The 27128-nt window shown below is 49.4% G+C and overlaps 10 protein-coding genes across 10 annotated transcripts; 7 read left to right on the top strand and 3 right to left on the bottom strand.

Annotated features, from left to right (window-relative positions):
- Positions 1–14: 14 nt before the first annotated feature.
- Positions 15–1998, bottom strand: BU24DRAFT_425272 (cyclophilin-like protein). The gene has a single exon (XM_033528703.1). It carries the CDS (start codon positions 1922–1924, stop codon positions 404–406), a length of 1521 nt encoding a protein of 506 aa, XP_033380976.1. The 5' UTR covers positions 1925–1998; the 3' UTR covers positions 15–403.
- Positions 1999–2142: 144 nt separating this feature from the next.
- BU24DRAFT_374275 (MBOAT-domain-containing protein) lies at positions 2143–4617 on the top strand. Its single transcript, XM_033524556.1, has 7 exons — positions 2143–2341; positions 2399–2443; positions 2499–2598; positions 2648–2856; positions 2907–2932; positions 2980–3763; positions 3817–4617. Exons 1-7 carry the CDS (start codon positions 2320–2322, stop codon positions 4371–4373), a joined length of 1743 nt encoding a protein of 580 aa, XP_033380975.1. The 5' UTR covers positions 2143–2319; the 3' UTR covers positions 4374–4617.
- Positions 4618–11779: 7162 nt separating this feature from the next.
- Positions 11780–12607, top strand: BU24DRAFT_256019 (uncharacterized protein). Its single transcript, XM_033522447.1, has one exon. The coding sequence runs from the start codon at positions 11909–11911 to the stop codon at positions 12413–12415; it is 507 nt and encodes a 168-aa protein (XP_033380974.1). The 5' UTR covers positions 11780–11908; the 3' UTR covers positions 12416–12607.
- A 440-nt stretch (positions 12608–13047) lies between these two features.
- On the top strand, positions 13048–14835 carry BU24DRAFT_494600 (uncharacterized protein; the record flags this gene model as incomplete). The annotated part of the gene is made up of 1 exon (XM_033534066.1): positions 13048–14835. One exon carries the CDS (start codon positions 13048–13050, stop codon positions 14833–14835), a length of 1788 nt encoding a protein of 595 aa, XP_033380973.1.
- A 1290-nt stretch (positions 14836–16125) lies between these two features.
- Positions 16126–17970, top strand: BU24DRAFT_484353 (uncharacterized protein; the record flags this gene model as incomplete). Its single annotated transcript, XM_033533334.1, has 2 exons — positions 16126–16962; positions 17002–17970. 2 exons carry the CDS (start codon positions 16126–16128, stop codon positions 17968–17970), a joined length of 1806 nt encoding a protein of 601 aa, XP_033380972.1.
- A 60-nt stretch (positions 17971–18030) lies between these two features.
- Positions 18031–19765, bottom strand: BU24DRAFT_395654 (DUF89-domain-containing protein). Its single transcript, XM_033525264.1, has 4 exons — positions 19693–19765; positions 19323–19641; positions 18399–19266; positions 18031–18349 (listed from the first exon to the last, which is right to left on the bottom strand). The coding sequence occupies exons 1-4, from the start codon at positions 19712–19714 to the stop codon at positions 18113–18115; spliced, it is 1446 nt and encodes a 481-aa protein (XP_033380971.1). The 5' UTR covers positions 19715–19765; the 3' UTR covers positions 18031–18112.
- Positions 19766–19950: 185 nt separating this feature from the next.
- On the top strand, positions 19951–21065 carry BU24DRAFT_425269 (uncharacterized protein). Its single transcript, XM_033528702.1, has one exon. It carries the CDS (start codon positions 19976–19978, stop codon positions 20945–20947), a length of 972 nt encoding a protein of 323 aa, XP_033380970.1. The 5' UTR covers positions 19951–19975; the 3' UTR covers positions 20948–21065.
- An 82-nt stretch (positions 21066–21147) lies between these two features.
- BU24DRAFT_256001 (uncharacterized protein) lies at positions 21148–21895 on the top strand. The gene has a single exon (XM_033522446.1). It carries the CDS (start codon positions 21347–21349, stop codon positions 21833–21835), a length of 489 nt encoding a protein of 162 aa, XP_033380969.1. The 5' UTR covers positions 21148–21346; the 3' UTR covers positions 21836–21895.
- Positions 21896–23130: 1235 nt separating this feature from the next.
- On the top strand, positions 23131–24756 carry BU24DRAFT_395650 (PAP2-domain-containing protein). Its single transcript, XM_033525263.1, has 4 exons — positions 23131–23492; positions 23567–23623; positions 23678–23771; positions 23876–24756. The coding sequence occupies exons 1-4, from the start codon at positions 23400–23402 to the stop codon at positions 24592–24594; spliced, it is 963 nt and encodes a 320-aa protein (XP_033380968.1). The 5' UTR covers positions 23131–23399; the 3' UTR covers positions 24595–24756.
- Positions 24757–25207: 451 nt separating this feature from the next.
- BU24DRAFT_411969 (S-adenosyl-L-methionine-dependent methyltransferase) lies at positions 25208–26669 on the bottom strand (the record flags this gene model as incomplete). Its single annotated transcript, XM_033526079.1, has 2 exons — positions 25208–26393; positions 26563–26669. 2 exons carry the CDS (start codon positions 26667–26669, stop codon positions 25208–25210), a joined length of 1293 nt encoding a protein of 430 aa, XP_033380967.1.
- Positions 26670–27128: the final 459 nt, after the last annotated feature.

Here is a 27128-nt window from a genome sequence, read left to right as displayed (position 1 = left end):
TTACGCAATGTAACGGGTATATTCAGAATAAAAACAGAATTTTTTCAGGGTATGCAGGTATCCTGATCACTGATCATTTATTTGCCACTGACATGTGGTCCAGCACATATTAATTGTTGTCTTCAAGGTGCAGGAGAGTATCCCCACCAAACTGAGAGGTAAATGGAGATTAGGCACAGCCACCCTGGACAAACGCCTCGCCCACCGGGCATTATCTCAAGCAAACCACCGATTGTGATCTGAGACAGACTCAGCCATATTCCGTTTCGTGCAACGCCGTCCGTGAACACCAGTGGATGCCTGGGAGGGGGCGAGTAGGACCATCACAGTATAGTCACTCGAATTTTGAGATGCTAACTACCTACCTAACTAGATAGGTAGGTTTCGCTAGCATATTTACACATTACCTTGCACCTAATCCGACGCCTTTCTTTCCCCTGTTGTCCTTTCCGCTATCCCATTCTCTTTTCCCACCTTTTGGTCCTTTTAATTCTTGTGCACGTTCGCGTGGATCAATGACCAGTAGCTCTTCTTCATTCTTCCTTTTCCACTCGAGGTCTTTGCCCAGTCGGTCCTTGGCAAATGTGAGAGAATGCGCCATCCATCCGGCATCATCATCAGATTCTTCCTCATCTTGTTTATCCCAGGCTTTACAGGATTGACAACCGACGATAAAGTGCAAATCGCATGCGACCTCATCTGCTCCGTTGACCAGGTTGTCCTTGTTTTTCTGGTCGGCGACATCTTGTTCTCCATCGATGGCTTCAACTGGAGGGGGTGATTTCATTCTTGTATCTGGTGGAGCCGCAGCTTCAAGTTTTGACTTGAACTTTGCGAGTATGTCCAATGACGCTTGCTCCGAGGCTCCGTTATTGGCACCTCGTTTTCGGCCACGCACTGTATTTGCTGGTATCATCGTGTCTAATATCGACTTCTTTTTCGTTGTTTCGGAACTGTGGGCAATAGGGTTGCGCTTCAGTGATGCTTTGACTGCTGCGATCTGTGCATTTACACGGTCGAGCTTGGATTGTTCGGGTGACGGTTCGCGCGGCGGCGGTGGTGGTGGTGGTGGTGACCTTGGCTTTTCCCGGATGGGAGACTTTGGAGCACGTTGTGGTGGAGGTGACCGCGAAGGAGATCGTCGTACAGGCTTTCGGATGGGTATGGCACGCTCTGCTTCCACTTGCTTTCCTGCCTCCTGTGATTGACCCTGGCCATCCTCTGCCATGACCAAAGCAGCATTATATTTGGGTTTCTTCTTCACTGGAGCAGCCTCGGGCTCGTCCAGATCATCACCAAAGCTGAGCACGGCTTTGCCAGCCTTCCTCTTAGGTTTCTTGACTTTCTTGACCTCCGGCTCGGTCCGCTCAGCAACGCGCACCCGTTGTACCATATCTTCGAAAGGGTTGATAATGATCTCTGTGCCAGTAATTTTTGTTGCATACATCGGCCTCTCCTCACTCCCATCCGCGATTTCTGCTTCAGCCATCTTCAATAAATTGTAGATGGTATCTCCAGCGATCCTTCCAAACATGGTGTTCTTTCCTGTCAACTCTGGAGTATTTCCTAGGGTAAAGAAGAATTGACTTCCATTGTCGTCCTTCTTCCCAGTATTGGCCATACCCAAGAGTCCTCGCCTATTGTACTTGAGCCTGCTGTGGAATTCATCTTCGAATGGTTCGCCATCGTAGCTGCTCTCTCCGCCGTGACCAGTTCCTGTCGGGTCTCCACCTTGTATGATGAATCCCTTGACGAGCCGGTGGAATATGGTATTATCGTAGTATCCGTCGAGACATAATTGGATAAAGTTGCGAGATGTTTTGGGCGTTTGTTTCGCGAAGAGCTCTAGTTCGAGGTCGCCAGCGGTAGTGTGTAGTAAGACCTTAGCTGTGGGGTTCGGTTCTAGGTTGTAAACGGTACTCATTGCGAAGACTGCGCTCGCGCAAGAATGGTGACACTGGCGCGTGTATTCGCGATGATGCGTGAGATTGAATGTGATGGTGATGGTGATCCAGAAATTCTGCCACTCAGAGCTCCATTACCGCCCACGAGTATAGGCGCTACTACCTCTTCAGGACTAGTGGATTATTTTCCTGGTCTCATGTGGGCGACGTCACTCTGCACTCGTTGAACTTCTTTCTTCAGGACACATGCATCCCGACTTCGCTCAATAAATTGCTTCTCCTGCCATGAGGGAACTCCGCATATAATCTCTGTTCCCAGCGCCATACCCTATTCTCTACATCTCTTCTACATCTCTTGCGGGTGCGATCTGCCCTGCATCATCTGGTCTGACCTGCGTTAGTCCCACGCGCCATAATGCTTCCCTACATCAATGCACGTATGTCTATGCTACCGCTTTAACATCAGACGAACGATTATTGACGGTGTTTTACAGCATTCAACTATGTATCCAATGCGCTTGGAACATCTACCGATGAATGTATGAATCCTATATTGCATCATTCTTTCATCCAAAGAAGCTCATCCTCTTGTAGTGAAATTCGTTTTTACGTGGTACCTGTCTTACCCTCTTGCTGGTGTCCTGAAGCGCATACCGGACAAGGAGCCTTGGAAGAAGAATGCATTCATCATAGGGTAACAGTTGTGGCCAGGATCTATCTTACTGTGTACTGACCGCTTATAGTGTCGCTCTTTTCTACTTGGTGGGCCTGTTCAATCTCTGGAACGGTCTCTTGACCCTTACCATTAGCGCTGGAGGCGCCTACTTGATCTCAGCGAAGATCCAGTCGCCCTATATGCCATGGATTGGCTTTGTGTTCCTCATGGGGCATATGTCTGTTAGCCATATCTACCGCCAGAGGGCCAACGATCCATCGAGTGTAGATATCACTGGTATGTAAGCCTTTCTTCGGTCACGTGCATTTGCTAACAACCCTATCCAGGTGCGCAAATGGTTATGATAATGAAGGTGATCAAAACACTTCCCCCTGACTTTCTCTTTACTAACTGCACTAGCTTACTGCATTCTGCTGGAACGTTCAGGATGGCAAACTACCTGATTCTGAGCTGTCCGAATTTCAAAAGGAGCACGCTATCCGCAAGCTACCAGGACTCCTCGACTACGCTGCCTACGTGCTCTTCTTTCCAAGTCTACTAGCTGGCCCAGCATTTGACTATTGTGACTATAGCCGTTATATATCGACGACTATGTTTACGCTGCCCCCTGGGACAGATCCTTCGAAGGCTCCTCCTACTCGCAAGAAGCGCAAAATTCCACGAAGTGGCACTCCGGCTGCAATCAAGGCTATCTATGGGACAATATGGATTGTCCTGTTCCTCAAATTCTCTGGGTGGTATAATACTACCGAACTCCTTAGTCCCAAGTATATGACATACTGGTTCCCACGTCGAGTGTTTGGGCTGTACATGCTCGGGATCACCACTCGTATGAAGTACTACGGTTGCTGGAGTCTGGCTGAAGGCGCGTGCATTCTGTCTGGTATCGGTTATAACGGGATTGACTCTGTTACCGGCCGCGCAAAGTGGGATCGCCTCACCAACATCAAGCCGATGGAGATTGAACTCGCCCAAAACACGCGTGCTTTCCTAGGCGGATGGAACATCAACACGAATCTCTGGCTGAGGAATTACATGTACCTCCGCGTCACGCCAAAGGGCAAGAAACCTGGATTCCGTGCCACTCTGGCAACCTTTGTGACCAGCGCATTCTGGCACGGTTTCTACCCCGGATATTACCTTTCATTCGTTTTGGCATCTTTCCTACAGACCATTGCAAAGAGTAAGTCCTAATTCTAGTTTTCTCCAGACTCATATCAACTAACAGCACCATAGATGGACGCCGACTTGTACGCCCCCTTTTCCTCACACCTGATGGCAAAGCCCCCCTCCCCTCGAAGAAGTACTATGACATCTTCACCATCTTCCTTACCCAAGCAGCTTTCGCCTTTACGACCGCGCCATTCGTATTTCTGTCTTTCACAGACTCAATCACTATCTGGGCTCGTGTCTACTTCTACACCTTGATTGGCACCGCCGCCTCGTTTGCTCTTTTCTCTCGCTCGCTTCCTTTCCGGCAACAACTCATCAAGCGCCAACAAACTCGCCAACCCCCAGCCCCACCTATCGACGTATCCACCATCGAAAAGGCCGCAAGGGAGGAAGTGCAAAAAGACAAAACGCTGCACCGTGAGGGCTCGGATGCAGATAGCTTGCATCAACGTGCTCCAACACTCGGCCTTCCAGATGATCCCGAGAGGGAAATACAAGAGATCGTGGATGAGGTTAGGAGAGAGATCGATGAGAGGAGAAGGCGGGGCAGCTTGTCGGCACAGAGCATCGATGTCAAGAAGGCTGTCCAGCAGAAGATCAAAGAGTTCCAGAGAAAGTAATTGCAAGGTGTTGTTGGCCAGCGGGGCCAGCGGGGCATTGAGGTCATAGATCACATCGATGTCTAGATGAATCATAGCGCAGTAACTGGAAGTATACGTGACATGGGCGGATGAATTATCATGCATAACTTCGGCGATTGATAGCATAATCTTGTTTCTTTTCAAAGCCTCTATTTCGATCATAGAGCCTGCTATGTACTGTTTCTCCTCTAGATAACAATAGTTCATGTAAAACAACACTGACGTTTGTTACCTGTTCTTGTGATCTTGATTCCAAATTACGTGTACCACGCCCATTTCCCTATGCCTGGACAACCCTTCACACTCGTAATATTCCTGACGTTATTCTAACCTTTGTTCCCAACCGCCGCAACGGAAGTCGGCCATACTATCTAAAGTATGAGCCCCGATAGCCTCCCTCGCTCCTCACACGCCGTCCATATCAATTATTGTTCCCACGCTTTGCGCCTTAGTCCGCTCAATCTCAGCTCAATTCTGTGTCTCTCCCAGAATATTACCCAGCCGTCCAGCCCACATCCGCGCTCGCCGCCAAAGACCCCCTTGCATTGCGATCATGCGCCACAGTAACTCTTCAAACCATACCCGTCGGCAACAAATTGTGTATATCCAATCTTTCAAACTCATAGACTTTCTGAAAAGCCCAACGCGGACGAGGGGAAACGAGCGAAAAGGGTCGTCGGTGGAAACCTCGTGAGGTATACGAAAGTAATAGTGTCGAATTGCTGCCAACTGTTAACGCATTTTCAGATGTCTCCTCCGTAGTAAGTTGAAGTGCAATGTGGCCATAGTGTATGGAAAGGAATAGCACTGCGGTATGCTGTATGTTCTATAGCTCATGTACGTGGTGGACGTCGCCTTCTCGAGATCAAGCAGCTGGCTTTCGGTGCCCTGTGACCGTGTCTGTTTCTTGTAATATGCCAGCTCGCATCGTATCAACTTAACTAGGGTCATAGGTGGGTTCGTAATAGCATGTCTGAGGCTATCTTCACACCGATTTCCGCGCCACTGCCTCGACGAGCTACGTAGCGCGCTCGCATCAAGGGTGCCCGGAGTCTGTTGCGGGAGTTCGTCGAGAAGGATACTGAAGCTCTTGTTTGCCGTCCGCGCAACGTTGTCGGTCGAAGTGCTTGCAGACCGGTGCAAGCGTTCTGGGGGACACGGTACCGAGCGGTGTAGATGCTGTGACGTCTTTCTGTGAGATATTAGTCACTGAGCGACGCATAATCTTGAGAGGGCGAGTGTATGCATTAGGAACGAGCCTCCTGTCGAAGAGGGTGAGGAGAGCTGAGTGTGAACAGTCCGAACGTGAAGTGTTCACGCGTCGTGATGAGTTCTCATGACTTCATCACTGTAAGGTGTTGTAAAAGTCTCATCCATGTGTCTGTTTTCGTGGGAGTGTACCGGAGGTATTGGTCAAGATAGCATCTGTGACCTTTTCCGTGGACTTGATATCATATACAGGATGATGGCGTTGTAGTTGTCGTTCATGTAGATGCCCACTTCCTTGAAGGCACGCTGGGTGAGAAGAAATCGCTTCATCCGGGCAAGTGTTGTACCTGGTGAATCATAAGACTGCTCGAGAAGAGCAAGCTCCTCGCGCTGGCTCTGATTGAGACGACTTTTGACCGCGTACGCTTCGCGAAGGTGTTCAAGAGCGAGGATAAGAAGCTTGGTGTCATGTCTGTACGAAACGCTGGGGAACCGAATCGGCTGGAACTTTCGTGCCTCTAGCCAGGCCGCACTGAGCTATTTGTCGCCTCCCACCAGGAGAGCGCAGTGAGGCCCTTCAGAGCGCATCATCACAGTTTCAGCAGAGCTCCACAATGCAAGACCCAGAATGGATGAAGTTGACATAACAGAAAGGCTGTCGAGTTCAGGGCACCGATAAAGTTAGTGGTGAGGCACTTGGGATCAGCAGTGAGGGTGGCCAGGTCTTGCACTAGTGGGGTGCGTATCCAGAACATAGAGCTGGCTTGAACACAACGAACAGGACACAGCACGTATTCAGGGTATACTTGTATTGCTATTAAGACTACATAGAAGGAGTAGAAAGAGACTCTGAAGGCTGGTATCTACCAGCGGCACAAAAAGGAGTTTCGGGGCGGCAGTGACGCGGAATTACCTGGACCAGTACTACTACAACAAGTCTTCATAGAGCAGTACTATACGAATATTAGAATACACCTGCACACAAAATGTCCCACAGAGCTCCATATTGACCTAGTAGGGCGTCAGTGATCTCCTATAACGTCCTATGCCGCGCATGTGTAAGTGAAGGCCCGTAGCATTAACATGTGAATGTATAAAAGATGGGATGAAAAAGCAAAAGCAAAAAAAAGAGCAAAAAAAAGCAAAAAAAAGAAACTGGCGCTCTATCGAGCTCCTCCCCGTAGGGGGTTCGAACTTGTACCTGTATCAGATGTTAGCATGGGCTCTGATATGACTGCGCTTACCGGCGCAGGTAAACCGAAGTTTACAGAAGATAGTTGCAAACGTAGCTGTTTATATAGGACAATAATATATTCTAGAGTAGATAGGAAGCAGCGGTTGAGTGAATAGATAAAAGTGGAAGGCGCCCATGAGAGCGGTGAGGTTGAGCATGGTCATATCGTTGGGGGACTGCCACCACTCTCACCTTAGGAGGTAACTACTGCCGTATCTTGCCCTCCTCCTGACTACCTAGGTACCTAACTAATTGAAACACTGGAATCATGGCTATATTCTATTTGTTATCAGTGAGGCTCACTGCACTGCCCGTGGCAGCAAACTCTGGGTTGTCTCTGAAGTGACCCTCTGATCTTTGCTGAGCCATACTTGCAAGTGAAGCCCAAATCCATGCTCCTTCCTCTAAACGCATCTCTTTAGAACCTACTACAGCTTAACTTTTGCCTTTGGGTGGCTGGAAAGACGAACTATTGGCTATACGCTTACTTGGCATTCGCGGCCACAGTCAAACATACACGAGCAAACTGAGTTATATTAAATGTGTCATGAGTGTTCCAAGCCTTGGTCCTTGACTTGTATCATGGCAAGACGTATTGCAGTACGGCAGGGCATTATGGTCCAGTGTTCTGGCTTTGCGCAAGCAATTCACCGAAATGCGCAATTCTGTTCACGTCAATTTGACACAACGCTGTGAGCCGAGAGTATCCCTGATAGTATATTGTGTCTCAGTAGGCTTAATACTGACACTGTGGTATATCTGGTGGCTGTGGTGGAGCACGGTTGAGGATCGTTCAACTCAGTGCCTGCCGACGCTGCCCCTCTGCCGCGCGCAGGTGCACACACCTTTCTTTCCTCATCTAGCTGCAGACCTCCTACAACTCGCCCTCCCTTTTCACGATTCCAGAACAGCTTCAGTTTACATTGAGATCCTTTGAATGCACGCTACACGCTCGTCCATATCCTCATTGCTAGCATGTGTTGCTTCTCGATGGCGGCAACGACAACAGCGGCTGCCCAGGACGAAAGAGGCCATAAAGTACAAGCGACGAACTTCCGCTTCGACACTCAAGCAACATTAAAAACGGCAGAAACTTCGCCTTCGGTAGGCGTAGAGACTGCGGCGCTGGAGCGCTCCTCAAGCCATCACTGTCGCAGGCTGCGAGATCGCTTGCCATCTCTAGCGTCTGCTCTACAATATCAAGGCTAAAAGACCGACTACTCAGTACCACACAGGAATATCAGCATCAATAAAGTCCATCATATCATTGCTAACAGCCTTGGCTATCACCACGAAGCGCCGCAGTGACCCCTTGACTGAAAACCATGTATCCACCGACTACTAAGTATGTGTCCGCCGCTTGCTTGCGCAAGTAAAAACTGACAAACTTTTGGGATTTCCCCCATAAATATACCTACAATTTCAAGCTACTAACTTTCTAAATACGATCTATCAACGCAGTGCAGCACAGTCTTCATGGAAACTCTCCTAGATTACGCCGTCCTTTTGACCCGCTTCGCTGCTAAGCCAACCTCACATCCTCTTGTTCTTCAGAAAGACCACAGAACCGTAAGTGTTTCAGTCCTAGACTCATTAAGACCATTCTGGTCCTGATCGAATATGCGGCAGTTGTAAGACGAACGAGCCTATCCAAGCACCAGCAACGATAACACGATCCTCGACCATGTTCAATGACGGCTTCAGCCTGGTAACGTACATGGAGAAACCCAGGAATACACACATCAGCATCTTGGAGGAGGTATAATACCAAAGCGCGATTGAGCTGCAACACATTTGGTAGGGTCCGATATGTTCACGATGTCGCATGCGAGGTTCAGTCGGCTGGGTCCCTGAATCTTCGAGATGTGGCAAGGAACATACTTAACAGACGCAGTAAAGCTATGAAAGAGATGGATATAAGATATATTTAGATTCCTAGCATCACTCCAACTGTGGACATGGGAAGGCGTATGCGGCCACTGCTAACATATAGCCTGTAGGAAGCCATTCGACCCAACTTGTCCAGTCGCGGACTTCAAAATCACTTCACAGAAAGGTCATCCACGTTAAAGCCACATGTGAGAGGCCGAGTTCGAAATCAGGTCGGGACAATATACAATACAGAAAGAAATATCTACGGACTATCGGTACATCTCTTACGCGGCATGCAACAAGCTTGGTGAAACTAGAGGCGCATTTCAGACGTTGAGGATGACTTGTATCATACCAGAACTACAATGGCATGTTTCCAGATACACAACACAGTTAGCTCTTCTATCGATCGGACGAAGTGCTTCTGCAATAGGCATCATGGACGGATGCATCATACTCTAATGCCACTTCGTCTTCATCCAATTCCAATGCCATCTCTTTTCGGGGAGTTGTTAGTCTTCGTGTCACGATTTACTTTACATAAACGAAAGGAAATCTACCAGACCTTGTCGTTGAGCACCATGCCCAAGAGCTTACGTTTATCCGAAATACTTATAATCATTCATGGATATTTTACACTGCCATCACTGCTGCGATTTAGTCGTAACAAGGTATATTCACAACCCTTTTCGAAGCTCAGAGAAGTGGCGGAGCCGGATATGTCTCAACCGCACTTCATGCAAATCACGATCGAGCTGTAGTGGCCTGATTCATCTGCACTGATACTATTTGGAGTACTTCAAACCCGTTTCCCCGTAACATTGTACTCTGTTAACATCACTACTGCTCCAATGGCACGTGCCAATCGACCATAGCCCGTGTGCCACCGAATTCGCTAAGCTGGGAAATACTTTCCTCTTCACGTAGGAGAAGAAGCCTTGGAAGGCCGGAACTTCGCACGTCGCCGTACAAACGGCGTTCTCAGAGCAATCGCAATCAACCCTGATGCAACTGTTTGGATTCTAAACATGGTGAGAAATATATACATAAATAGTGAGTCTACACAGGAACAACTCATCCCGCAACCTTTCTTGAAAGGCTCTCGCCACTCCATCTATGAATTCTCTTTACATGCCCCCAAGAGCCACATCGGAGGGTAGAGCCAACGGGATAGTGAGTCAATTGCTCTATCGACTTTCGAACAGTCTTCGGCTTGTTTTAGATGGCCAATGTGCACCAACTTTACTATAAAGCTACGAAACTAGCTACATTAACGTGGACTCACCTGGGTTTATGCCTCGGTAAATATTCACTCACTATTCTATCCTCAACTCTTTATGGGTCCTATATCTCCGCAGCCTCTTTTAAGTATGCGATCACCGCTGTAGCGGTCGTTACCGATCAGAATGTCCAACCCAAGGCAGCTCCGTTTGCGATCGGTGTAGGAACACAAGAACTTTCCTCAGCGCTACTACAAGAGATACTCAGCGACAAACTCTGCTTGACTTCTGGTCTTGTCTCTACGATAGAATTTCGAGAGAGCGTTGTTTCATCGCATGTCGCATATTGGCCTGAATGGCAAATTACCGAGCATGCAGAGCGGAGAGAATAACTCTGAAAGCCAAATTATATCGTCCGTTTCCCAGTCCTGATTTACCGAGCTTCGAAGCGATATTCTAGGGCTCGGTGTTGCACTCACACATCGTTCGCAATATATAATCTATCTATTCTACATCGGTGCATGCTCAGGTGAAAGGTACACCGAAATTCGAGCTCTACTTGCACGCACGGTTGCATTCATGCAAAGCCCGGAAGTCGCTCTATACATCGCAGACCAATGCCGCCACACCACGGAACTATCGCACGATAGATGCTATTCAGCTCGGGGAGATATCCACACTATGAGCTCCTCCTGGATGCAACAATAGCCCAACTCATCATGACACCTTCACGACAGGACACGGGAGGTTGAGACGAGGGCCATCTCTGCGGGAAAATGCACTTCGAATTCATCCTGTATATTTTTCACTCCTTATAAGGAAGAATCTTTCGATGAAATAGAGATGTCCTCTTCCCCGCATAATGTTCACATGAGAGCGTATGGCGCTAAGTCCTCATTGGTCAGCGGCTCAAGGGACCCGGCTGAGCTACAAACAGATGGCTAGGAGGGTATTCAAGCTTCCAAGATGCTTTCGAATTCCACGTCGACAACACCAAATTCATTCCTTTGATGATCGCATTCTAATATGAGCGATTACAACGACGCCGAACTTGGCAGGTTACTAGGATGCGCAACAGTATGGCCAAAAGCACGTGACTTGATCGTCTGACCCCTATTCACCATCATCGACTGCCAAACTTATTATCGATACTAGCGAGCCTAAAAATATACCTGAGGTGGGTTAATCTCTTTGTTGTCATCCATGTCTTTCTCGAAGAGGAATCGGGTGGCCTGAGATCTGCATCGATGGGGAGAATGCGGGGTAGTCGATCAGCCTCGTTTGCTGTGACAGACTGCGATGTTTCCTTCCGACATAAACATCGACCACCAATGGCATCCTACTCTTCAAATTGTCCAATGCTTGACTGGGAGGTAGCCACGGGGCGAAAGATGATCCCACACCGCTAAGACAATAGAAATGGCTTCGAGAAACGTGCTTGGTGAACCATTGGGTCCATGGTAGCGCATGGCGCCTAGTCCGGCCCGGTACCGAGACCCGCAACGGAAGGATCGACATGCATGCATACTAAACCCAAACTCAACCTCAACTCCTCCAACATCAACCTCATTCTTTCTAATACTCTTCTTCTACCACATACTAACTCTTTCATGGAGGGTATCGCATATTTATTGGGCCCATATACTGTGAGGATGCAAAAATGACCCTTTTTCCGCCCAATGGCCGACGCTGTATGTGCCTCAAGCAGCTGCACGAACATAAAGAGAGCAGGACTATACTTCAAGACAGTCAAGCAACTTGGACTTTCGAAGGCCGAGATCTGCTTGTAATTGTTGAAAGAGATATGTCGATACCGAGTACTGGCATTTTCGGGGGGAAATTTCGAGTCACTGCCTGTTCGAAATGGCTACTTCTAACCATACATCAACGGGTGGGCTTTGGAGAGCTAGGAACACGAACGACTTGAATAGTTTGGGAAGAACTTAACTCGAAATATCCGTTGTGTCTTGTGTTACTCGATGATGTTTCCCACGAAACCTTGGGCCGGGCCCGGAAACGTTAATCGATCAGTGATCGGGGACGCTTCCTCACAGGCCATAGCTATCATGATTTGTTTACCAGGTGACTTTGGTTACGGGAGTCCTGGTGTAGCTGGCTGTGATTGCCAGCTATGTTACACCCTATCAAAAGAAAGAGCTATACTTGGGCGGGCGGGGCGGAGCGGTCTAACATCAGTGGCCTTATTCCCAATATTGGAACTTGTAGCGACATCATTCGGACATCACTTTGCGGCACGTCGGGATATAATGCTGCATTTGGGTACCTTGCCGCGCTATAGCATCAGAACCAAGCTCAAAATTGATTGTGGGGTGCGTGTGGCCTGCCTTCGCTTCTGGGCTCCAAGCAGTGATTCTGAGCCTCATTCGGAATTCCCCATATTTACCTGCAATCTGGTGGCCAGGCAGCAGGCCTTTGCCCCTCTTTTACACAAATCTTCTCTCTCTAACCTAATTGGGACCCTCTGAGCGCTTTCACGCGTCATTACCGTTGACAATTAGCGTATCTGAGCCGCCAGCCTCGTCGGAGGCCCTGGCCCGTGCCTGAGGGAGCATAAAAGTACCCGCCCCACCTTTCCACAATCGCTTCAACTATCACAATAACAACCTCCTTCTGAGTACAATAGCAGTACAATAGCTATCACCAACAATACAATCAGCCTATTCATCATTCAGAAACTCACTCAGAAACTCACTCTTCATTGTAAGTTCTCGATATATTCGATCTGTTCCTACAAACCAACTCCTTCTCGTCTCTTTCCATCCTCTCTTCTATTCTCCATCACAGACTTCACTTTCGAGCTTGCTGGCAAGCTGTCTTTCTCCATCTCACTCACAACCCAATTCCTTCTCAACTCACTTCCTACTCTCTTCCATTCTCATCACGCACTTCACTTTCGAGCTTGCTGGCAAGCCGTCTTTCTCCATCTCACTCACAAACCAACTCCTTCTCAACTCACTTCCTACTCTCTTCCATTCTCATCACGCATTTTTCTTTCGAGCTTGCTGGCAAGCCGTCTTTCTCAATTTCACTCGCAACCTCGCTTAAGCTATTTCGAACTTCTTCGTCAAAAACCTTCGTCTAGCTTCACTACCCCAACATGTCGACTAATCAAACGTTCGCAGACAACGAACCAACCATGAAGTCTAAGCAAGACTTCAACTTCAATTCTCAGGCCAGGACCAGCGCCTCTGGCAGCGAGTATCAGGATAGCCCTCCTCCTCTTCCTCGGGCCGGTTCGAAGCGCCCTGCTGAGGACATGGAGCCAGATGTTCAGCATCATGCCAATGGCAGAAAGAAGCGCGACCCCCGCCCCAAGTTGCTCAAGTGGGATGAACCATGCTGGGCGCAAATCGTCATCGCCCTCGTTTCAGAATGTGGCAAAGATGATGTTGAGATTCCCTGGGACAGGGTCGCCAAAGTACTCGGCTGCACTGCCAGCGCTCTCCAGCAAGCCATCCTCAAGAACCGCAAGAAGCTCGCCGAAAAAGGCTTCATTGTGGACAGCCTCAAGATGACCTGGAAAAAAGGCAAGCAGACTCTTTCATTCGACGACACAACTCGCGAACCCGGCGTCGATGAGGCCACTCAGACAAACTTCGTCACCCTTCAGTCTAGCTATGGAAATGGTTCCAAACGTCGCAAGCTCACTCCTGCCGCCCCTGAAGCTCACCATGGTCAGCCTTCCCGCCAATCTGAGGCACAGTCTCCAAATGCCGATGGGGTTGGCCTTTCACACTCAGTCCACCCTGACAACGGACACGTCTTCATGATAGGCGAGTCCCACTACTTTCAACCAAAGATGATCTTCGGACATCCAAATACGATAGGTTTCATTCAACCTATCAGCATCAACTCTTACCATGAGTTCAACAACAACGCTAAAAGCGTCTCTTCGCACTCTGATGCCACTACCCCGAGCGGCTCTCAGAGCTCGTTCACATCTCCCCCCTCTTTCGGCTCTTCTCATGGCATCGATGACGGATTCACCGTCTCAGGATCTGAGCTAAACGCCTCCGATGATGATGGCAACGGATACACCAGCCCAGGATCTCAGATGGGCACTTCCGATGTTAGCGATAACAGCCACTTCACCCTAGGATCCCAGATGGGCACTTCCGAGGCCAGCGATAACGGTCTGTCCACCCCAGGTCTGCCCACCCCAGGATTTCAGATGGGCGCCTCCGATGTCAGCGATAACGGTCTTTTCAACCTGGGATTTCAGATGGGCTCCTCCGATGTCAGCGATAACGGTCGTTTCAACCTAGGATACCAGATGGGTGCCTCCGATGTCAGCGAGAACGGTCTTTTCAACCTGGGATTTCAGATGGGCCCCTCTGATGTCAGCGAGAACGGTTTTTTCAACCTAGGATTCCAGATGGGTACCTCCGATGTCAGCGAGAACGGTCTTTCCACCCTAGGAAACCAGATGGCCACCGGCCAGAACGCACAACAGGACAACAGCACCATGACTCATCAGCCCCAGGTGCGTGACTACGGTCACACTCAAGTGAAGCGTAACCACGACGCTGCCTTCCCAGAATCGGCAGCGGGTCTCTACCCAGGCCGACAGTCGCAGGACTTCGGCCAAGAATCCATGCAGCCTGCTTCTCCAAACAAGCGGCAAGTTCAAGAGATTCCCGGGTACTTTCCCACCCCGGCTCCGACCCAAGACCCGGCGCCAGTGTTGGCTGGCCTAGATGTCAACGGCGAGGATCTCGATCTTTCGTCGTTCGAAAAGGACCTGGACATCCTGTTCGGGTCAGCCAACACTGGCGTTGGAGCCACCTCTCCTCCTCCTCCTCCTCCTCCTCCTCCCCCCGAGCCCGAGTCCGAGTCCGAGTTCGATTTTGGGGAATTCCTCGTATTCCCTTACGATGAGTCCTAAGCCCATCTGCCGATCAACCGCGGAATACGAGGAATTCCCCATAAGTCTAGCTGCCGATCCACTTTCCCTGCAGCAAAGACTTATCCACTCGGACTCGGACACAAGCCGCCTACCTACCTCTCTTTCTTTTCTTTTCTTTCCTTTCTCTCCTGATCCCCGCCTTTTCAATCTTCTTTCGGGACGACAGGAGACTCAACTTTCAAAGGATAGATGGACCGACACAAGTGGCCTACCTCGCTCTCTCTCTCTTCTTCTCTCCTGGTCCCCGCTTTTTCAATCTCGTTTCGGGACGACAGGAGACTCTACTTTCAAAGGATAGACGGACTTTTCACTCACGTTTCGGAACGACAAATTTCCTTTCTTCTCTTTCTTTCCTCCAGATACCCAAATTTTCTCTCACGTTCCGGTTCGACAAAGGTCTTTTGCGTTTCTTCTGTTCCATGGATACCCAAATTTTTGTTCATGTTCTAGAGCGACGATACCCATTTCTCATTATCGATACCCATCTTTTCACATACCTTTTGGAATAACAAAAGGTTTTCTCTCTGTATTATCAGTAGCGACCCAGGATCTCAGATGTACCCCGGCCAGAATGCTCCACACAACCAAAGCACCATGACTTATCAGCCCCAGGTGCCTCACTACGGTAAGGGTGGCAACCCTTTCTTCATCCTTGGAGCTCAGCAACACCAAGGACCATCATCTCGGAACCGGGCAGTATCATTTGGCTCAAGGCATCCAATTTTCCCTTCCAGTACGGCCTTGTATAACAGACACTTTCTCCGGAGACGGTTTTCCCGTCTTTCCCTTTTCAAGATGGCCGATGTACAACACGGGATGATTCCCTCAGAGACGGTTTTTCAATTTCTTTTCTTTCTCCTTGCTCTTGCAGTCTTTACTGCAATTGTTCAGCAAATGGCAGTTTCTTGATTTTTTTTCTGTTCCCTGGGTACGGAGACCACCTTGTGGTCCGTACCCAGGAACAACATATACATTTCCTGGAGATGGATAGAGATCCATCTAGGGAGGCCTTGATTTTTCACACTGCCGATGTATTATACGCTCAAAAATAGAAAATACAAAAAAACGAACCCAACTCACCTTTTCCTCACCTTGCTAGATCCAAGTGTTTAATGCGCTCACAGTGACGGATCAAGATTATGTACATTCACGTCCAAAATTCACTATAAGAAACTGCCACAACGCAGGTTCTAACTACTGCTCACTTCGAAAAGACTTCGACTTCCTCAACATTACCCGATATCAAGCTGCGCACAAACACACACCAACATGCCCTGCTACATCCGCCGCGACCCATCCTTCCAACCCCACCAACCCTCCCCCTCCGATATCCTCGCCCCAGACGCCCAACTAGCCTTCCTCGAGAACCAACAATACCGCGGCCATGACATCAGATCCGCACTCACCAGCCTTTTCGGCGGACCAATCTGGCTCGACTTCTGCCCCTCGCCCCTCAGCGTCGTGCCCCGGCACATATGGCATCCAGAACTAGAAATCGGATTCGACATAGGACCCGGTGGAGGTTTGTTCGTGACGATCGAGCGCGCGAGAAGGGCGCTGGCTGAGATCCAAGCTGGCTCTATGCCTGGTTTCATCCCCTCTGGCAGGAGCAGCGGCGGCGGGGGCGGTGTAGGTGGACGGAGACCATCGATGCCACAGCCAGGAACGGGAGGTAATAATGAGGGGGGATTTAGGGGATATATATCTCCGGATGGAGGCCTTGATGCCAGGCCTCCTGCTTTCGAGGAAGTTGAGCCGGAGTATTGGCTCGGTCGTAGGGACGGCGAGGGGCCGGGTCGTCGACGTGGGAGTCTGAGAAGAGGTCATGGGGGTGGAAGAGGTCGTGGTGGACGCGGCCGTGGTCAGCGAGGAGGAGGACAAGGAGGAGGAGCTGGACGAGGCGCTGGAACTTGGCCGAGAATGGCGAGGGGTGGTATGTTTGGTTTGGATGGTAATGCCGACGAGAATGATGAGTGTAAATGTGGGGATGATATTCAGCTTGCGCCAAAGAGAGGCGGTAGAAATTCGATGTACAATACCATCGCGACAGTACCATTATCTCCTCAGAATGAGAAATGTCGGGGTAAGGCAGGAGATTCCGATACAGTGTTTCGATCAACAGCTAACACGAGAACAGTGCCATAGAGCCAGCGAGAAATCCACAGGAGACCAGTCCAGTTCCCATGGAGGAACGAGGTTGGCCAGACGGGCGACCAGAATGCCCCAGGAAGCGCAAGATATAATGCCGGAAGAAGTGCAGTTCGGCGAGCTAAAGCCAACGAGAAATCTCGTGCCACTCAGAAAGTTAAATCCCCTCGAAGACGGGAAGCAAGTCATGAGGGAAGAGTCACTCTAAAGTCAGTGTTTTCGCGTTTGTTTGCACCACATCGAAGACGAACATCAGAGCCCACCCGAAGAGATAGATCCATGAGAAAACCCAGGGCTTCTCCAGGTTTGCGCGCTCAAACGGCCCCTTCAACATATGAAGGGCCTCCCTCGTGGAGAACGTATGCAACCGAACCCGAACTCTTTTCGTCAAAGGGAGAAGAATACGGAACAAAGCCATCCTCTTCGCAGGCAGGCCCTCGTCGCCATACTTCCAACGCAAACTCAAGATCAAAACCACCGCCACCACCAAATGAGCACACGTCTCCACCTCAAGCCCATTCGACAACAACACTACCTATATCTGACACCAGAATCCCCACTAAAGGCACACGCACAGCCAACCCTCAGACAATCCGTGACTCGTCGGGAAAGCCCCGCTACCACTACATCCACCTGCACACCAACCCGACCATAGAGGCCATCAGTCTCCGAAAAGCAATCGAGAACGAGTCTCGACGTGCCATGATAGCGCGGAATATGCGTCCAGGCGAAGCTGCAAGCAAAGTTACGAAAGCCCTACGTATGCAGAAGCAGGTTAAGGAATTAGGGCATGGGTTGTTCGATGGGCCGAAGGGCAAGATTTATACAGTACAAAGGGGTAACGAACATGTTTTGGGCTGTATGTTGGCAATAGGGAAGGTGGATGGGGAGGAGTGGGTTTTGCTAGGGCCCGGGGTGAAGGGCTCGAAAGGGTGTTTCTTTGTTCTTTTGCGGAAGGCGAGGTAATAGACAGAGGAGGGTGTATCGTGTATAAACAAAGCGACGTGCGGCTTGCAGTTGTATGATGTCTTGATACGATGCATTCTAATCTATATGCGATTCTTAAATATCCAGATGGTATGATTAAAACAATGGTAGTGTTGCGCAGTTAGGACGCCTTGCCATCACTGAACTCAACGACGGCCCATTTCCCGCTCCAGGCCCATTTGCGGGCTCCACTATCTCCACCGCCGCCTTCCATGGCTCTGATCCTTTCATCCTCTCCTTCCTTGAGGCCGACAACGACGTCGGCTTTGCAGGTGCGGAGAGCAAGGACGCGGACACCTGAGCCCGGTCCAAGGGGTCCGATGGCCTCAGTGAACGGTGTGGTTGCTGGCCATGCAGCCTAAGAATGTCAGTGATATGCGATGTTGAACATGAGCCCAGGTACTTACATCACCAGTGAGCTTTCGGTAGTTCAAGTCTCCCTTGAAGATCACCAGTTCGCTCTCCTTCAGATCTTCATGTAGGCTGGGGGCGGTACCAGGGAGCCTCCAGAAGCTGCCTCCAGCAGTCCAAAAGTCGTTAGGGCGAAGCACAAATTGACCCTCCGCATAGACGCGGCTCCAGTGATCAAATAAGAACTTCAAGTTCTCTGCTTCGGTCTCAGATAGGGGAGTGGCGGTCTTTCCAGCTTGTGCCTCGTCATCGGTGAGCTCGGAGTAGAGAGCCTGGGGGTTTGCGAGTGCTGATAAAAGAGCTGCGAAGTCCTGGGGAAGAACGTCGGACACGAACCACGGTATCGACTTTGGATGGAAGACAACTGTAGTGGCGAGTCCAGCAGCAACCAAATATCCAGCCAGGATCAAATCAACAAAAAGCTCAAATCCAGCGTTGTCCAGAACAATGTCTACACGCCTGTCCTTCTTTCCAGCCTTCGCAGCTGCGGTCAAGACACCGAAAGCCTTGTCCAGGTCATTGACCAAAATGTTCTTCTCTGAAGCCTTGCGTGCCTCGGAACCTTGCAATTTCTGGATATCTTCGTATGATAGATTTGTCAACAGCGACAGATCTGTAGCGTTTCCCCAGAGGCAGATCTCGCTCATCTCAACGAACAAGATCTTTTCCGCCTCTTCGAGCTCCTCCTGGCTCTTAGCCCCCTTGATGGTATGCTTCGATTCGAGCTCGGTGACGATTTCTCTATAACGGCTGGCGAGCTCGAGGACGGCAGGACGAGATGATTTGAAGGTTGAGATTTTCTGGCGAGCGAAAATATCGTAAGACTTCCAGTGTTGGGTTTGTTTGAAAATGCTCGCGATGCGCCTAGGTAGAAATGAGCGTCAAAACAGGACCGCGGGATGGTACATTGGGCTTCACACCTGTACAAGTAGCATTCGGAGTAAAGCCATGCTACAGAGTGCCAGGTCGGTTTTCCTAGAGCCTGGAGCTCCGTGTTATAGGCTTCGACATCAGACTCTCCATCATCGGGGATAGGAGTGATCTCCCGGTTATGTTGTAGTTCATACTTAAGCTTCGCAAGCTCTGATACGATCCATTTTCCTTCTTTGATTTGTTCCTCATCTTTCGAGGCGTGGACTGATCGATGGACATCGTCAATGCCTTGAGTGATGATGATCGGCCATCTTTCGCGTGCAGAGATGTAGGCGAACGATGTCGGATCGCTGGTTTTATATTGTGCTGTGTATGAAGATCAGACTACGGTCTTAGGAAGAATTAATGATTGCTTACGTGTCTTTGTCTCGAATTCCATTTTGGAAATCCCCAATGCTTCTCAATGCCGAACTCGAATGCAATTGCTCTCTTGCTCTTGGATGGCGGGGCATCGGAAATATTCTTGTAGCATCATCGGAGGGAGGGGTCCAAGCTAAGCTATATTAGGTAGGGCTGGCAGCATACCCCTGCCTTATCGATTAGCATGCATCGCTCCTGTGTGGAGGAGTCACCACTTAATCCATCCCCAAGTCCTCTCCAACTTGACTCTTGATACTTCTGGATCAAAAGCGATCTGAAAATGGACATCAAACCTATGCCCCTTCCGCTAGAGCTGGTACTCAACGTCATTACTTGCTCCCTCCCAAAATACCCAAATGTGCTTCTGTCTCCATCGCACCCAATCACCCAGACCCTGTTGTCATTTACACTAGTATGTCACGAAACACGTCGAGTAGCCAACAGGGCTCTTCTCAAGCACTGCGCATACTTCGCCACAGAATACAGTATCCGGTCTTTTCTTCTCCAGATACCTGGTCGACCGGACCTTCGCAAATTACAAAATCTTTTTCTCGCACCATTCGTTAACATCGATGACCAGCCCATGGCTCACTGGGTTCGAGAGCTGTTCCAATATACATCTGCGTCTTTAAAGCGACTCATAATCGATATACCGCTTCGGAACTTGTACCCTGAAGATGATCATCTTGATGTTCGTCGCATCTTGAGGGAGGGATTCCTCAGTTTGGAAAACCTCGAGGAATTTGTCAGTGTTCGAGATGAACTTTTTCTGGACACAATTCAACATAGTGATGAGCCTGCAGTTTGGAAGAAATGGTCAGCTCTGAAGCGCCTTGCCCTCTACAACGTAGACGCAGACGAAGCTTTCTGGTCCGACATAGCGCGCATGCCCCAGTTGCAGACCTTGGTATTGACACGAGCTGACGGCTTGCGAGAATGTAATATCAAAAACTGCTATTCGAAGTTTTCTAAGGGAAGAGCAATGAAAGTACTACTTATAAACGTTGCAACGGATCAAGTGGGATTTTCGCAATTACTTAGGAATGGTTGGGATTATGCGGATCCCGAAAAGAAGATGACGATCATGACCTACAACATCCCATCACTATACGCAGACGAAGGCCCAATTGAGGTTTGCCAGGATTTTGTAAGAGCCGGGGCAGAGAATGGTACGCTTTGGGGTTGGGACGGCGAGATTATACAGCATCCACCCAAGTTCGCTCCTCGCGCGAGAGCAAGGCTGCTCGACTAGTGACAATGGTAATGTCCTCCGCTTGCCAGCATGTATTTTCGCAGCCTCATTGTTCGCTTTCGGAACAAACAGTCGATACATTGACTGACACGTATGTAGCCATTGCCACAACCAAAACAATAAGTCCTTCACAAAGAAAAATGGGCTTGAATAATGATTCAAAGAAACTTCAAAACCGCAGTTGCGCAGACTTCTTCCAGGCTTTTACTCTATATGCAGTCGACTAGATTCATGAGGTCGATTCCATGATAGCAGTACAGCACAGACGCCCAGAAGAACAAACGCCAGCAAACAAAGAGATTTGAAAGTTATTTGCGCGCTCCGGAACCTTTGCCCATCTACTTACTACTTACTGAACAACGTTCATAACATTCTGCATCACTTAGAACCCGTCATTTCATGTTCAAGGACTCTATTATGCCACCGTTTGACGACAAGGCGTGGGCCCTGCTACGGATATGGACATGGTTTACCGATATGGAGTGGCCATCCCTCGCATACGACCTAAAGTCCAATGGCGACGACTCGTTTTACAGAACGATCGTAATGTACGATGAGACACTGCGCAGTCAATGGGAAAGACTGTTAGACCTGATTGACATCTCGGGTATGGAAAGAGACACTTGCGTGGAATATGGAGCATTCATGCTGGCTGCATTGAATCTTGTACTTGTCACTTCGCCGAATGCCTCATGTGACAACAAGCAGTGGTTGATTGACGAAATGGGAGACATCAACGCGGTCGCTCGAACAATAGCGGGGAAAATACCCAAAAGCTCAATGTCCGACCATGAACTAAAAATAGGCGTTCCGCTTGTCGAGCATTCCCCCGTTCACACAATGAACATCAAAAGGCGTCGAGTCAACAAAGAAAGCGAAGTTGAGTAAAAGATGGGGTGAGCGTCACCCTCTTCAAACACTCATCACTTGGGAGTCAGAGACTGTGAACACTTTCCTACAACGAGTATCTTTAAGACCTTCCTTTCCACAATCCCTCGCAACAGATTTTAATTCCAAGGCCATCCTTTCTCTATACGCTGGACGTATTCCTCACAACAACCATTGCCTTCTTGTCTAAAAATCCCAGCGAAAATGGAACAAATGCAACCAAGCACTTCGGCCGCGATGTTCATCTTCCAGGCGCGGATGCACTGTTTCATTGGCATGATTAATTTCTGTCTCATCATCATAAACATCCTTCTCATGGGCATCGACCTTATATTAGCACTGCTCGGTGGTGTTCTAATGGTCATTGTGGAAGTTCTGCTTGGCATGGTTGGACAGCTTCAGTCGACGATGTCACGGGTCGAAGAATCCATATCGCGGTCGCAGATATATTGAGTCGTCGAGTGTGTTTTCACCTACGGCATAATATCATCATTGGAACGACTTCGAAACTTAGAGGCTTCACAGTTACTGTTCCAAAATGGGCGGCAGCATCGATCATCAAGGTGTTAAAGCGGCACAGTGCGCACAGCTTCGGTATGGCAAAGAGTCAGTATCGAACCCTGCCTTCAAAACACCCATCTCTCATTTCGGCATTTACAGCATCAAAAGTATCACAACATGACGCCAGTTATACTCTGGCGAATATCTTCCAGGTTTCCAGGTTGGACACATAATAGCATACATATCCCAAACTAGACTGTATTTTATCATCATCTGTCCTTTGCTAAATCTAAACCCTTAATTCACACCATGCACTTCCCAATCCGCATTTCTTCAATGGTGTCAACGTCGTGATGTAAGAAGTGATTCAATAATCAGATCGGTGAACCTGTACGTCATCACCATATGACCAACTCCATATATTACAATCATATCATGTAATAAGACATACCGGGATAATTTTTATCTTTTGCTTTGAATGGAAAGTAACTATGAGTTATGCGTACATTTGAATACTAGTTTCAAGTAGTCAAATTAACGATTGAGCTTAAGAGGCTGAAGATATGTTCTCAAGACCTAGTTAACAAGGAAACATTCGTTTCAATTTTCAATAAATAATTACTTCGAAGTTGGAAAGGGAAGTTGTCTTTGGACTTGTTCTTGTTCCCCAGGACCAATATTGAAGACGGAATTGTCTTAGGCTAGGTTTATCCAAGAAAATGACTTCAGCCAACATCGCATCAGCAATGCACTTCCACCTGGTTCGGGTCCTTACTTCACACCGTTTAAATCATTTGTAATGTTGCCATATTTAAGAATTCTCATCTACTCCGTACATGTTTTTATATTTTCGATATAGATATGGAATCACAAGCTAAGTCCAATAAGCCCTAGCGGCACTGCGCGTCCAGACCCCTGTCATCTTACTCGTGTCCCCATCGTTCATGCCACACTTCCGAGTCCAGAAGCTCGACACACGACGAACAGAGCTTCCCAAACCATAAAAGCCCGCAACCCTCCACTCCTTCCCAGCAATGCACCTTATACATTGAGCGAATTGAGAATGCCTGGCCATGCGACGAGTAGCAACTCACAGAGGCTAAACACAATCACCCAATCCCCGGGTTTTATTGGCGCTGCGGCCAGATTCTGGCAGGTATGTCGTCAACGCCAGCTCTGAGATATCGGTGAAGCTTCGAGGAGAGTAGCTAACGTTTGGATGATATACAGCGCTCCTATGCCTCTGACTATGTCGGTCTGGCTATCTTATTGACAGGATGGATCTTGGTATGTCTTACGCAAGTCATTTCTACATTGTGCTCAATTGACATTGCCACACAGTTGATCATGTTCGTGGAGCCCTTCCACCGCATGTTTTCTCTCGATAACCTCGCGATACAATTCCCCCACGCCGAAGTCGAGCGAGTGTCCGTCAGTACGTTCTCACCTACCTCACATACTCACCTACACCCTCCCTACCTCAATTGCAAAACCCCCAAATGGGGAAACGGACAACCAACATCTGACTCTCACACACAGCATGGCTCTTCATCTACGCGGGCGCCGTGCCCCTCGGCCTCCTAATCACCTGGTCCCTCGCCCTGCGTCCCGGCGCCCACAAATCGCACGTCACGATCCTGGGCTGGTTCATCTCGCTGATCCTCACCCTCTTCCTCACCGACATAATCAAAAACGCTGTCGGACGCCCCCGCCCCGACCTCATCGCGCGCTGCAAGCCCGAGAAGGGTACCCCGGCCCACCAACTCGTCACCTTCGAGATCTGCACCGAGGAGGACCACCACGTGCTGCACGACGGCTGGCGCAGCTTCCCGAGCGGCCACAGCAGCTTCGCCTTCAGCGGACTCGGATACCTTGCGCTTTTCATCGCTGGCCAGTGCCACGTCTTTAGGCCGAGGACGGATCTCGCGAGGGTGCTGCTTGCGCTGGCGCCCCTGCTCGGGGCGGTGCTGATTGCGATTTCTAGGTGCGAGGATTACAGACATGACGTCTACGATGTCACCACCGGCTCGCTGATCGGCCTGTCCATCGCGTACTTCACCTACAGGCGGTACTATCCCCCGCTCAGGAGCGCAAAGTGCGCGACGCCGTATCCGAACCCTGCGGACTCGCCGGCGGGGTTCTCGAAGGTGAAGGACGACGAGGAGAGATTGAGGGGCGTCGAGGAGTTTGAATTGGATGAGTTTGACGAGGAGGATGATGAGCAGAGGCCGTTGAGTGGCAGCAGCAGGAGGGGATGATGATGATGGAGACTTGTAGAGATTGCTTTCCATATGAAGCGTTTAGATGGTCTTGGGCTTTTTTGGTAGCATGTAGTAGGGAGTTTCAAAGGGTTAAATTTGGCATCGCAAGCTTGACATTTTGTTCGTGTAAATATACGGAATATGAATTAGTACTAAGATATGTCTCTGGCAATTGTGCAATTGAGTTTTCAGGCAACATCCGCCACTGATGAGTACTTGCCTTCCCACTCAACGAGGGTAGGCCGCCTACATGGATGATAGCAAATCACCAAAGGAAACCACAGCACTCGAATCTCTTCCTGTTTTCATTACATGGTGATGATATTTTGGGGTAACAGCGCTAACTATTCTGTTTGGTCATACCACAAAGGTATCCTCATCCCCCCCCATCTATGCCTCATCTCGGTCGTGACAATTATCCCCAGTGAATATTTCCTCGCCCGTTGAAGTTCTAGTCATTATATGCAGTTCATTAAGGTAGTTTTCTAGTGAGTTCTTGGATATGCAGTTGTTGTTGTTTTCCCTCTTCTTCTCTTGTTGTGGTTGTGGTTGTCGTAGCAGCTGCGGTACATCTGCAGTCTCTCCGTATCGTGTGGTGGTATGCAGTCTCTCATTCGGCGTTCTTGCTCTTGCGACCAATGATCCACTTGAAACTTGCGCACCAGCCTTCCTTCCTGTCGGCGCTGCCAACGCCCTCGCTCCAATCGAATATCTCTCTCTTCCCTTGTTCCACTTGTTCCCTTACTTCCTCCGCTGACCATAGCCTGTCTGCATCTCCAAATTGTGTGAGTAACCTCAAGAGATGGGTCTCAATGCTCTCCAGCAACACGACAAGAAACATCTTTCCGATTTTCTTCTGTTCCCGGTCCTCAGGCCATGTGCCTACAGGAACATTGACATACGTCGTCCTTATATCCTTGAACCCTGCATCTTCCAGGTATGTTGCGTGCATGTACGAAGTGCCTAGGTGGCGTCCACCTTTCCAAGCAGCTTGCATGCCAGCAAAGTATAGTTTTCGAATCGTGGGTAGCGGTAGGTTATCGGGTTGGGTTTGCGAAAGGTTGCCGGCTGCGTCACCGGGCGGTAGTTGCGAGTTGGGCATTTCGGGCAGCATGAGTTCAAAGTCCGCGACCTCCACCCAACCTCCAGGTGATAGACTCTTATATATCTCAGCGTATACTTCTTCCCAGTGTACGAAGGCACCCTTCATCCCCCGCATGTGAATCAGATCGAACGGTTCGCTGAAGTGCCAGCCGACCTGAGGTCCTGGATCAAGTACGAGAGGGTCGAACGAACAATCGCCCTCGCCTGGCGTTCGAGGCTGGCGTGATTTGGAAGGTGATTCCAATGTATCACGGGGTGTGATCGGATCCCGATATGGATCAAAATGCTCCATGTTGAAGGTCAATTCGGAAAGATGAGGGTCTTCTCCCCAAACGTCAAGGTCGTCGATTTCCCAACTGACATTCTGGGGGCTTCCTCCATTTTCTTCCGTTGTTTCCAGATCCCATACCGCCATATCTAAGCCAACAACTTCAGCGTAAGGGAACTGCCGAGCCATGGCCACAGCCCAATTGCCCGGCCCTGTTCCCAGATCTAGGATCCGGCATTGCAATGGCGAGATTGGTGTAGTAGTGAGTTTCCCCTTCAGTGCATGAACGAAGACTTGATGCTGAATAGTCAATCGATCCTGCTCCAGTTGATCGCACGGCATGAAGTAGGTATGGTTACCATATTCTCGGCCATTCTCCTGGACGAATTCGAAATCCTCGGAGTTTAGAGTTCGAGTAGAATGTCTAGATCATGGCCAGGTCAGCAGTCTTCTTCACCATCTCGATGCAACAAAAAAGCAAATACAGACTTGCGAGACCCCGAGGCACGGCACGCGGTGCTTGTTTGGTGTCAGCCATGGTCAACGCAAAGGATGACAGCTTCAGGGCGATGGTAATAAAAGTATGTTCTTACATTGACTCTGCTGAAGTTGAGCTTCCTGAGTCACTAGTCCTGGAACGTTTATGTCGTGCGGCTGTGTGATCCATAACCAGATCGTCGGGTAACGCCTCCTCTTCCATGGTGTTGGGCAGGCCCGGGGGTTCGGAAAGAAGCGAGCTGGCAGCAATTCAAGCCCTGACAACGTCGCTCGCCGCTCGATCTGTAGAAGAAAAGATTGAATAACTCGAAGTCCGTCGAATGGATGGTAGTTACAATATCATACGCCCAGTTGTTCGCCTGGTATCTGGGAGGGAATGGTTGTTATTGCAGTTTGCAACCGTTTAGGCGAGAGCTTCTTGATTGGTGGCGTGTCAGAGTCCACAGGGGAGTCGAAAGAGAAGCGATATGGATGGGTCAAATGCAATGTGGGCACTGGATAGCCACTGCTTCGGGTGCCGAATATTATGTATGCGTCCGTCCAGCTCGTTTGGGCCGCTTTGTGTAATTACTGTGCTGCAAATCGTCCGGGGCCAGCATTCAGCAATGACCCCACTAACCCGCAAGGAAGATATAATATCAAACGCGAGCACCAGGTCTGC

This window comes from Aaosphaeria arxii, assembly GCF_010015735.1.
Source record: "Aaosphaeria arxii CBS 175.79 unplaced genomic scaffold BU24scaffold_7, whole genome shotgun sequence".
In the NCBI taxonomy this organism is placed as follows: Eukaryota; Fungi; Ascomycota; class Dothideomycetes; order Pleosporales; genus Aaosphaeria; species Aaosphaeria arxii.
The sequence above is the reverse complement of the archived record's forward strand: the minus strand, read 5'-3'. Positions and strand labels throughout refer to the sequence as shown.